Source organism: Cryptomeria japonica, chromosome 3, assembly GCF_030272615.1.
Source record: "Cryptomeria japonica chromosome 3, Sugi_1.0, whole genome shotgun sequence".
Classification (NCBI taxonomy): Eukaryota; Viridiplantae; Streptophyta; class Pinopsida; order Cupressales; family Cupressaceae; genus Cryptomeria; species Cryptomeria japonica.
Window position 1 is genome coordinate 957,834,015 of NC_081407.1, and position 13,370 is coordinate 957,847,384.

The 13,370-nt window shown below is 33.7% G+C and overlaps 1 protein-coding gene across 1 annotated transcript; it reads right to left on the minus strand.

The window, feature by feature from the left end:
* Positions 1–300: 300 nt before the first annotated feature.
* LOC131035601 (WAT1-related protein At5g47470) lies at positions 301–1,732 on the minus strand. The gene is made up of 4 exons (XM_057967336.1): positions 1,136–1,732; positions 987–1,049; positions 786–902; positions 301–677 (listed from the first exon to the last, which is right to left on the minus strand). Exons 1-4 carry the CDS (start codon positions 1,312–1,314, stop codon positions 350–352), a joined length of 687 nt encoding a protein of 228 aa, XP_057823319.1. The 5' UTR covers positions 1,315–1,732; the 3' UTR covers positions 301–349.
* Between the last annotated feature and the right edge of the window lie 11,638 nt (positions 1,733–13,370).

The window sequence follows — 13,370 nt, forward strand, 5'->3', positions numbered from 1 at the left end:
AAGGTAAACCCAACATCATGTTACAATTGAATAAAAAACATATAACTCTTATCTTGTTATAATTAGATCCATTCTCCTCAACATTCACGACCCACAAATATGCAATTTATTATCAATTTTAATAAACTAATAACACTATCATACCTCGTCCCCATAAAAAAAAAAAAACAATTATCTTTATTTTATTAACTAAAATTTAGTTTAACTATTAAAAAATAAAATAGTAATCAAAATATCAAGATTCAATTATGAACCCAAAGAATGCTAATTGAACTTGTGCCTTAAAGTAGGGTAAACACATCTCTTCAACCGCCCCACTAATATCTATATTACCATTTGTTTAAAGATTTTAACCTTTTTGGATAATATTTCTTGTCTGGATATCATTGCAGTGAATGTAGCAATGGTAGTTCACCTGTAAAATCATTGAAAATGAGAAGCACATCACTGCTGCCAAGAGGTAAAAGCATCCTCTGATCCTTTTGGCAGAGCTCTGCTGTAAAAATTCAAAAATAGCATTTATTGGGCTGATCTGGGAATGTTGTATTGAAGGCCTGGTGTCCTCCATTAGAGCAGGACCAGTGATGAAACTCATAGCCATTGCTCCCATCACACACATCACTGTGCCCACAATTTTGGATTGGCTGTGAGAATGTTTAATGTCCACTTTCTCTAATCTGCAGAGCAAGAAAACATAACCAGTTATACCCAAAAAAAACAGGGTAGCTCAACAAAATGAAATGGAACAATACTAACCAGTAGAATAGTAGGATTGAATTACTCACCCCAAAGCCCATGCCATGACAAAAATGATTGCAGGTGCCATGTTTCCCATGGCAGTAGTAAAGGCAGAAGATGTTTCACTCAACCCCATTAACACCAGTGCTTGATGTGCTAAAACTCTTTCATAGCAAACCAAACAAAATATAACACACAAAAAGAAAAAAGCCCATTAATTAGTAAATCAAAGCTTGAAGTAAACTCACCCAGTGAGAGATATCAGAAGCACCTGAGGTAACAGACTGAAGCTCAGCTTGGACCGTTTTTCCCTGTGAAAGGATACCCAAAAATGCTTTAGAAACTAAGAACAGGGGTGTGAATAGAATTGAATAAAAAATCTGTATTGTTAGCATACTTGTCAAAAAAGAAGGCAAAGGGGCACAATATAGAAGCCCCCAAAGCATAAGAGGCAACAGTAAGAGGCAAAAGGTTTCTGCCCTTTGATTTTTCATTCTCCAGAAGAACAGCCATCACCCCATAGGAAACTTTAATGCCCACCATTGAGGCATATATGCTCATATCCTCTAAACCCATGCAATTATCGCCTTCTTCCAGTGGGGGGAAATCTTCTCAGATTGAACAATCCTTTATAGAAAAACCTACAACGTCATTGTCAGTGGAGCTGCATATAGATCGTGCAAACTAAAGTGTACATAATAAGCCATTATTAGTAAGCACTGGCACGAATGATAGATTTGCCAAAACGGGAAAACGAGATTTGTCAAAGAAAAATGGGGATTTCTGCTTCTTTTCCTTTGCCCACTATATAATTTCTCTTTCGTAAAGTTTGCACAACCAAGACAAAGAATAAGGCAAAAGAGATGGTGAGAGTGATATGCTCTGCCATTTTGTTTTGTATGTCAGGCAATATTTTGCAGTGGTCTGCTCTCTGCCATTTTGTTACAGCATTGCAACTTTAAGCTATTCTCCATTCTAATTTTCTCTCATCTATACTCGTAAAAAGTAGTTGTTTAAACTGCGGTGCATAACACTGTTATTTCCAGTTTATATTGTGCAAATTGATACTATTACCTAGTTTATATTGTGCAAATTGATACCATTAGTATATTAAATATATGTAAAATAATATCGAGAGATATCACATAATTGTCTTGTATGTTTATTAGTTGTCAAGAAGGACATGGAGCTGAATAATGCTACACTCTTTCACTCTCATTAAAGATGTAACAAGCGGGAATGATTCTATTTTATTCAGAGTAATAAAATAATACTTATAGAGAAACTGAAACATGCATGCATTTACCTATCATCTACATGTCAAATTTATTCAAAATCTTGTTTACGAATTCATTGTAGATGCCTCTCGACATAATTACCTTTCAATATTGTTACATATTAATTATCTATGAATTTTGTAGGAGTTCATTTCTCAATGTATTATGATGGAAAGGGTGATTCCAACGTTCATTTAAGATCTTACATCTGGATATGTGCATACTTCTTTTATATGAGGATATCTAATTCAACGGACTGTAAAAGACTATGTTGTTGAGTGGCTCTTTTAACAGGGTTTATACATTTATTTGATGATCTACGGTGAAATTTTATAAATGAATCTCATTTTTGGGTTAATTTTTTTTAAAAATTCAGTCAAATACTATGTCTATAATAATCTAATCAACACATGTATGACAATCTTATTTGAGAGTGAATTCATTAAATCTTATTTGATGAACCTCGTCAACACATAACACAACACGATGTAAGAGAGTTTTATTGAAGACTCTTCAATCAACTATCTTCAATGAAAGTCACTTCTATGTTTTGCTATAAAAGAAGGGGTTAGCTAATTATTTTGGCACTTCTACTTGCAAATCAAATTATGAATTGGTAGAATTTGATACATGAGACATAATAGAGTTTGTGCACTTGGAGATAGAAGTGTGTTTTTATTGATAACATTTGGGGTTCAATCAAATCCTCTTAAATATAAAGAAGTCCAATCAAAACATGCTCAATTAAAAAGTAAAATTGACATCCTTGTGGGAGCCTTTTCTTCTCCTCCCCACAAGTTACAATTATAGAGGTCAAATCAACTCATGTCATATGTGTAGAGGTCAAATGAAATAACATATAGCTCTTCAAATTAACTTTTAGAAAAGTATAATCTATGGTATATTTTTTATATTTTATTTATTTATTTATTTATAACCAAGATATGCATTTCAAAAAAATGCTTTATATTCAAGATTTTAAGAAAAATAGGAAACTAGATAAAAATTTTTATAGTACATTTGTATTGATGTCCTTAAACTTTCAACAAAAAATCAATTTCTACAAAATAGAAAAGTGAATGTATTAGAATAAATGTAGATCAAAAATCAATTTCTACACAAGAGACAAAATAAATTTGTTACAACTAGTATAGATAAAATATCAATTTCTTTTAATATCAATTAACATATCAATATGAAATAATCAAACTAACACAAGATAATGTGTACCTAAACTCTTTTACTTATTTTGCAAATTTACACGCACGTAAAAATTATAGAATCAAAACTACTAGCACAAGATGTCTTCATATATGGATCTTCCAGTCAAAATGCTTTGTACCTTCCAAAATATTAAAAGTAAAAAAAATACCAAGGATAGTGATGTTGGGAAGGTGTTGTACACCTTGCACTTAGAATTATTTTTTATATTATAACATTGTGGTAATTCAAAGTTGTGACCTACTTTAGAACAAATTTTCAACACTCTCGAATTTAAAGATTTTTAACTAAAAATGTGTTATGGTTGGATTAAGTCTAAAACTAAAATAGATCTAGGACAACTTTTTAAACCATCTGTGACCTTTAAATGTCTATGTATCATCATTTTGGAGATAATTTAGATAATTATTGAAACCATTTGGAAATTAATGTTCTACCACTTCTACTCATATCAACAATTCTTTTTAAAAGTTACAAAAATAATATTTTTATAGACCAAAAAATATAATTTTTAAAATATATTTTTTCATTTTAATAAGTGTTTATATTTTATTTTTTTATTTTAGCTAAAGTATATCATCTACATCTACATCTAAATATAATGTTAATTTTTTCTTACGAAAAGTACTATTTTTAAAAAAATATGATGTTGTAGATGAGAGATTGCATGTTAGGATAATATAATTGTTTTCCATCGAGAAAATAAATAATTAAGGAAAAATGTGGAGACTCCTCGAAATAATAATATTTTTTCGTAGAGATAAAATTAGTTTAAGAGGCAATAACCTTGTATAAACTTCATAAAAGTTATAGAATTTTGGGTACCTCCACATGGGAGGGCCAATAACTATTTAAAAAAATTGAGGATGTTGTATCAAAATCCTCATAATAAGCAATACTAAAAATAAGACAAAATTATAAGGAAACTATACCAAAATCATCATAAGTAGCAACAATCTTAACAAATGTGTTAACATACTTCTAATTGAATCTAATGCTGGCTATTCCATATCTTTGTGCTATTAATATGCTCATCACTATCAAAAGATATCTTGTCCACCATGAAGGACCAATTGACAATTTGACACCACCCAAAATGGTTGACCCTATTGTAAACTTTAGGAAATAAATTTTCTACTTTGTAGTTGGAGAGACAAACCATTGTTGCCACGAAAACTAGAAATAACAAAAAGAATCCATTCAAAATCACATTGAGACTCTAGCCATATACCACCCTTTGATGGAAATATTAAACCAAGAATAAATAGGTTGAGAATTGTTGGCATTATGTGAACCGGCATGAAGACATAATGATAATGGATGTTGTCATTGATGTCAATATGAGACATAGTGTGAACCGACACATGTGATAGGTGAATAGAGAGAGGAACCGACATACGTATGAATCGGTTTATATGCCAAAGTGAAGCGACATATTTGTTCAAGGTGAACCGGCATGTAGTTATGAGGATCGGCACATGGAAGCATTGTATGACTATTGGTTGGTAGGTAGCTTCCACTTCGGGGTTTCCGGTTGGAGTACCTCAAGTCTGTGTGACTCAATCGGTGATTTTTGTGTGATGAGTTAGCAGTATGATGGAGGACAAATCATGTTGTCACATAAGCTCTGTGCGTGTGAAGGATCTTGCATGAAGAAGACTATTCCTATCTACCTCAGGAATGTGCGAAGTCTGTCAAACAGTGATGACGTGTGATGGATTATTAGCTGCCAAGAAATCGGTGGATAATGGACGATGGAGAATGTCTTGAGATTGATTCAAGATTGTTGCATTTAATGCAGTATGATTCAGCGGTCAGGATCAAACCATTTGAATTGCTTAACCTAACAGGTTTAGGGTTTAGGGTTTTTGCTACCGACCTGTATGTTTCCTATAAGGTCGATGTTGTGTTTCTTTCTGAGGTGGTTGGCAAAAGTTGTGAGTGTGTATCCAAGTGAAGTGATACGTGATTCTTGCCAGACCAAAGGAGAGAAGAGATACCTGCAAAGTGAATGTACAGAAGGAAAAGAGGAGCCTAAACGGATCTGCATTAGGATTGAGTGCTGTTAACAGATTATTGTAATACCTGTTGATCTCTAACCACTTCAACATTTGTAAAATCCCCTAACAAGGTAGCCTTAACTGGCTTGATTCAAAATCCCTTAAATCGGGTGGTCTTAATCGGCTTGATTCAAATCCCTTAACCAGGTAACTCGAGGCTAATGAGTTCTAAGAAGCTAGAGAGCGTAGGAGATCCTTTCAGCTATTGAGTTCTTGAAATCCACTAACAAGGTGAGCCTACCGGGTTTAACCCTTAACTGGGTGATCCCTAATTGGATTGGTTCCTACCAGAACCTATTGTAATGTCCTTAACCAGACACGGCTCCTAACAGAGCGAACTTCTAAAGAGTTAAAAAGGCAGGCTGTGGGTATTCATCCCCACCGTGGTTTTTCCCAGTTGGGTTTCCACGTGAAAAATATGTGTGTCATGTGAAATGCTTTTGTCTTGTGATGCTTTGTCTGACCTGTTAAGCACATGAAGGTTCTATGTTTTATGCCTGTCTATAAAACATATTGAACTCACTGTTGTGAAGATCTGGTGGTTAAGTTTACTTGTTTATGCATGAGAATATAATGATACTGTAGTATTGAGCTAAGAGGAAAGCTTATTGAGTGACCAGTTCATGACTGATTGAGCTGTATTGGATGTTACCGGTTCCACTCTGTTTTACCGATATCCCTGTTTGTCAGTCATTTGGAGCATTTGCTGTCAAACCGGTTTTGGACTGTATTTGTGTTTGTACTGATTCACCCCCCCGCTCTCAGTACCGGTTTGGTACTAGTGGTTCATCATTGAGTTATCAGAGAATATCTAATTGAGATAAATTATCCACTCAGATTTCATTATTATTGTTGAAACTATCCTTACCAACTTAATAAATTCTCCACTCTTCAATAATAACCAAAAAACATTACATGCACATTTGTATTCACACAAGTACTGATGATAAGTGAAGAGAAACAACTCACCCAATAGCATTCTTATTTCATGTAACATTATCAATGCCTTGACTTTGAATACATTTTTTAATGCTTACATCCAATACCTCACCTAGAAAGAAAATCTAGCACTTCTTAGCATAAATCCTAACATTTATCTCTATGGAAATGAAGTGTATAATATACATATCCAAATAAAAAGAAAACTGCATTAAATGGATCCACAATATAACTACCCATGATGACACATCCTCAACTTGTCCTTGATAGGACTTCATTTATAACACTGAATGATTATTAATGATCATCTACCACCTCTATGTGTGAGTCATTTCTTGACGAGATTGGTTCATCATAAAATAAAGTTGGGCACCAAGTCAACCATAGATTTAAACATTTTCCAACTATCTTCCCTTTATGATGGTCAATACTAAAAAAATTAGTTTATTCATATGCATGCATGTTCCCTTCTCTTAGTGCATGTGTAACAAAAATTTCTTCAAGTTTATTTAACAAAGGACAAACTTCACTTAAGATATTATTATTATCTTTTTTAATCAACTTCATCTTTAGGTAATTTGTGATAATTTTTCAATCGCCTTCAATTTTAAAGTTTTTACCCCTATCAATAAACTAGTTTGTAGACCAGTGGGAAGTGTTAAAGTCTTAACTATATGGTATGTTCTAAACTCAAGACCTTTACAAGCTTCCCAAACCAAAAAATCATCACAATTCCTTATAATTGATGCAGGAGAATCCTCGGTTCAAAACAATCTTGCATCAACCAAAAACATTTTCTTTTCTGTTTGCAGTTTCAGTTTTCCTTTCTATGTGTCAGTTTTGGCTCATCGGATCCCGTGGAGTTGGATTCTACTTGAAGACTTGATCATCTTTCTTTCTTTCAAATCACATCTCATTTGGATCACTTTCCAACAAGATATTGCTATCGGTTTCCTTGATAGTTTCTTGTTACCGGTTGCCTAAGACCTATTCTGGTGATCTACCAAAGCCCATTCTGAAACTTGCGGGGCCTTGGAAGTTGATCTCAATGTTTCTTTCCGTGTGGATGAACTTCTACATTTCATCCTTTGGATTTTTCGGAGGAATCTCTTGGCGGAGGCCAACCTTGTTCATTTTGCATGTTTGGTCTTATTCTTCGGGTTTTGATCTCTTTTGGGCTGACTAGATCCTTTGGATCAATATATATATATAAAATCATGCTTTAGAATGTAATTAAGGAGGATTAATTGAATATCAATTAGAATGAATCAGAGATAGACTGTGCCTAGAAGATAGATCTTTCGATTCAAGGTCCCGGTGTGACCTATTCTACCAGGCTTGTGTGTCGGTATGTTGTAACCCGATTGTTACTGGTTGGATGTAATAAAATTTCATGCAATAAATTATCTGTTTTACATTGCCTCCATCATATCTGTGTGTTTTCGTTGTGTTTAATCTTGCTGACCGATCTGGACTGATCTCCTCGAGGTCCCTCCTCACCGGTGACTGCTTCAAGTGGTATCAGAGCGAAGTTCATTCTAGAGGTTGCATGTCCTGAATTTTGTTGTAGGGTGGCAGATTGCGGATCCGACCTACAATTGCAGAGGAATAGCATGAATAAATGGCATGAAGAGGAACTAGGAATGGTGAAGTGCATGGGAATGCAGACCCTGCTGTGATGGAGATGTTGTGAGGAATAGCAGCCCAGTTAGAAGCCGTGGAGACATCCCAGAGAACAGGCTGACATATTGAGGATGTGAGTGAAGATGAAGGAGAAGAAGCCTCGACAGAACAAGTGAACCTATCGACAGTTGATTTGGATGAAGAAAGGTTTTTAAGGGTTTTGAGTAGGGCGAATACTAAACCTGATTTTACCCCACTGGAATATGATGGGAAGTTAGATTTAGATGAATTGATGGATTGGATGTCGGAGATGGAGAAGTATTTTGATTTTGAAAACATTGTAGAAGAGAGGAAGGTGAAATATGGCTGTACCCAATTGAAAGGTCATGCATCTCTTTGGTGGGAGCACTTGCAAGTTGATTGACAAAGAAGAGGTAAAGAAAAGATTAAGACATGGAATATGATGATTGCTAAGTTGAAATCAAAGTTTGTCCCAACGAATTATCAAGTGGATTTGTTTCAGAAGTTGCAAAATCTGAGACAAAGAATCTAGTGTGAAGGAGTACACCGAAGCATTTTACAATTTGAACATCAGACCCGGACATGTTGATGATGAACTTGAAAAGATTGCAAGATATTTGAATGGATTGCAGATGTCTATACAAGATGAACTCAGTATGATCAAATTGGAGAGTGTTGAAGAGGCTTACCAGTATGCACTAAAGGCTGAAGAGAAATTGAATAAAAGACATAAGCAGAGACAAAGAGGTAGAGATGGAAGGTTTACTGAAGGTTACTAGAATGAGAACTTTGGCAAATAAGACAAGAGGACATTTAGAGGAACCTACTTTAAATGTGGAGGAGAAGGACATTGTGCATTTGAATGTAAGAAGATAGAGGCTACCAAAAGAGTAACAGTGGTGGAAGAAAACCCCACAAGATCAGACAATAAATCGTAAGATGGAGAACTATTGATGATGAGGAGAGATTTGTGTCATACCGGAGGAGAAAAAGAACCCTTGCAGAGGAAGAACCTATTCAAGACCAGATGTAGTGTATCCGATAAGTGTTTTAAAGTTGTTAATGATAGTGGTGGTTCAGATGATCTTGTTTAAGAAGAGATGGTGCATAAGTTGAAATTGGAGAGATTGAAACACCCTAAACCTTATCAGATAGCATGGGTTTGGGATGAACATAAGTTGTTAGTAAGTGAATAGTGTTTGGTAAAATTAAAAATTGGGAATTATCATGATGAAGTTTTGTGTGATATTATGCCCATGGATATTTGTCATCTTTTGTTGGGAAGACCTTGACAGTTTGATAGATAAGCAATACATGATGGGAGGAAGAATACATACACTATTGTGGCCAATGGGATGAAGCAAACATTGTTACCTTTGGAGGAAGCTTTGAAGGGATAATCTGTTTAGTAGATGGAAGGAAATTCATGGATGGGTTGAGACATGAGAATGTGTGTTTTACCTTAATTCCTAAGAAGACTGAGAGACCAGAACCAAAAGGAGAACACCCGATAGGGATAAGAGATTTGCTGATAGAATATGAGGATATTATTTCAGATAATGTACCTGATGGATTGCCACCTGTTAGAAGTATTAGTCATTGCATGCACTTGGTTCTCAGAGCTAGTTTGCCTAACAAAGCTGCACACTGGTTGACATCGCCAGAGAATGAAGAACTAAATAGACAAGTGCAGGAGTTGTTGGAGAAAGGTTTGATCAGGGAAAGTTTGAGCCCTTATGCAGTACCAACAATATTAGCATTTAAGAAGAATGGAGATTGGAGGATGTGTATCGATTTAAGAGAAATAAAAAAGATCACAGTGAAATACCAATTTCCTTTGCCTAGGAGGGATGACATAATGGACTGTTTGAGTGAACAAAAATACTTTACAATTATAGATTTGAAGAGTGGATATCATCAGATCAGTATCAGAGAAGGTGATGAGTGGAAGACAACATTTAAGACAAATGAAGGACTATTTGAATGGTTGGTGATACCTTTTGGATTGACTAATGCACCGAGTACTTTCATGAGGCTAATGAACGAGGTATTGAAGAAATTCTTGGGTAAGTTTGTTATTGTGTATTTGGATGACATTCTGATTTTTAGTAGAACAAAAGAGGAGCATTTGTTGTAGTTAAGACAAGTTTTGCAGAGGTTGAGAGAAGAGAAGTCGCTGATCAATATTAAGAAGTGTATTTTCATGAAGGATGAGTTAGTCTATTTGGGCTTTGTGATATCTGAGGATAGTTTAAAGATGGACCCTGAGAAAGTGAAAGCCATTGTTGAGTAGCCTATATCGAAAAACATTGGAGAGGTAAGATCATTTCATAGATTGGCTAGTTTTTACTGGAAGTTTATTAGAAATTTCAGTTTAGTTTGTAACCCTATGACTGAGACCATGAGAGGAGATCGAAAGGAATTCAAGTGGACCACTGTAGCAAACAAAAGTTTTGAATTTTTGAAGTAGAAAGTGATTGAGTAGCCTGTGTTGGATTTACCAGATTTCAATAAGGTATTTCAAGTGGATTGTGATGCAAGTGGAACAACAATAGGAGCAGTTTTGAGTCAAGAAGGGAGAGCAGTAGCATATTTCAGTGAGAAACAAAATGATGCCCATAAGAGATATTCAGTGTATGATCAGGAATTTTATACCATAGTTCAAGCCTTGAAGAAATGGAGACATTACTTGTTGCCTAAGGTGTAATGCCCCACCAGGAACCCTAAAGGAAAACAACACAACTAGGCAACTAAAGGGTGATTTTTTTTTTAAAGATTAAGTGGATTAATTATAACCATTGCACATCTAATAACACAATGGAAGACTAACACATGATTTCCTAAGGGTTACCAACGAAGATTAATCATAGATTATATTAACACCATGGTGAATCCAACTGTCCATTTAATTGGATAAAGTAAATGATTAAGTTTAAAACTACACACATCTAAATTCCATAATGAAAGAATCAAGTAATCCAATGCATTCAATTTTCCATAAATCATTTATACATAAGATAAAAGCAACTAAATTAACATACATTCCATTGACATAATATTACAATATCCATAAATAGATGGCTTCGAATAATACCACGGATTACAAAGTTACAATATCAAGGTTACATAAAAGTTTGATACAATGACCACAAGGTCTCAACTGAACAATGATCATGAACATGAGTTGGTACATGAACCACGAACCAAGAAACACCAGCGAAGCCTTTCCTCCCCTGAAGATACAATCCAGAACATCTGATGGGAAGTGGCACTACCACCTAACCATGTGATTCCGAAATGGAACCACCCCACCATGCTAGGAGATAGTAGAAAACCCTCAAGAAAGAAAAGTAAGACAAGTACAAAAGAACTACAAGACTCCACAAACATCTATGTGACTCAACTCACAAAACACTAGTGACTCTAAGGAGAGAGTGTCATCGCATAGTTTGATGGTTACCATAGTAGGCCTCCTAGGTCCCGACTCTCTGTCCTGGTAACCTCTCCCGGCTTTAAGCTCCAACTAAGTCTCATGCGGACCCTACCAATCATTTCGTGAAGACAAGGTGGTAAGTTTGCCATTCCAGGCCTTCTTGTAGCGTTATGAGCCCTGTACTAGCACTACACCTATGCATGAGGTACATTATCTTAATTAATATTTATCTCACTCCCCTCCAATATATTATTAGGTTATCATTTTTTAACTGACTTTCAATGGGTTATCCTGTCATCCACTTCGAGCACAACCCTCGCTCGAAAGCCACTCTCTCTCATAGGACACTAACAAGAAAGGTCTCTCTACAAAAACTATATGGTGAAACAGACAACCATAACTAATCCTGACAAACCACAGGTGAAGGATACACAATCACTAATCCAAGATTGACCATTTGGACAAAACACCCAATGGCTCGCATCAATAAGGCTATACAACAACACCTGATCAAGGAGATATAATAACATAGGACACAATGACAACTCAACTAGAATCGCAACAGAATTAAGCTTGACTACAAACACCATTTACACAAGATCCTAATACAAGCAATCTTTCCTTAAAACAACCAAATGCATAAATAACTTGCAATTAAAGATTTTTTAGAAAAGAAGAAAATACAACTATATTAATACAAAGAAATCAATTTTGTCATTTGTCCAATAAGGTTAAATCAATCACATAAAAATTAACCCCCTAATTATATGTTCATGATTACTTTACAAATAAACTCGATTAGATTGTATCAATAACCTAAATTAAATTCCAAATTCCAAATTATATATAATAATATAATATAATTACATAAATATATATATTCTACGAATATAATATTATATAATTATATCACATTAAAATATATAATAAAAAGATGATTTAATTTGAAATATCTTTCATTTCCAAAATAACATAATTAAAACCACAGAAAATACTATATACATATATATAATATATATATTTTTAATTAATTATATATATATATATTTATTTTATACAATAATCTAAAACAAGTAAATTCTATTTTCACCCAAAATTTATTTCCAATCAAATTTATTTACAGAGAAATTAATTAATACATAATTTCTCCAAAATAATATAATAAAATAATTTGCCTTAACTTTTAATAATACAATAAATTTAATTAATAATTAAATTTATTTCTATAATAACTAATAATATCACAGAGATACACAAATATTAAAAAAGACTGCCATAGCCAAACATCGAAACAAAAATCAAACAAGAGGGAATGATTTCTTTGGTAAATCTCATTCCTCCCAAATCTTGCAATTTTCCATGCATGATAAAAATCTTGGCAAAATTTTGCCATGATAATTTTCCCAATTTTCTCAAAATTTAATCCACAAATACCCAGAAATAACTTCTTTCCATTAAACTAGAAATTAACTTCAGGAAAGGACTTTAGCTAAGAACAAACTTAATCAGATAGGGTATGACAAACATCTTAACACACACATCATTCAGAAAGATAGAAGAAATAGAAATATTTTCTTTAAAAAACAATCAAAAGAAGCCACCCAACCTGTATAGCTTTCCTGGAAGAAATTTGTAGAAGAGAACCAATCCTTTTACAAGCTTCCAAATAATTTTCTTCACCTAAATCCCTGACCTGTTTCCTGTGTATCCCTAAAATAAAGACCTATTCCCATTTTTAAACTAAAATTCTAGGTTGACTTTTTCCCAAAAACCTAAATTTAGTAATTAAAGCATCTTTATTTTCTTTTCTAATTTTCTAACAAATGATAAGCTAACATGCAATAATTAAAAATCATTATTCTTTCTTTTCTTTTCTCATACAACTCTAATTAATTTTCTAAATAAAGAAATTAAAGCAATGCTATAATTTTAATGAATTCTTTTATTCTTTTATTCTTTTATTTATTTAAAATTCTAGGAAACAATAAATACAATTAATCTAATTTATTTTTCACTAAAATTTAAATAAAATATATTTCTAATATCATGCAGCTTGCA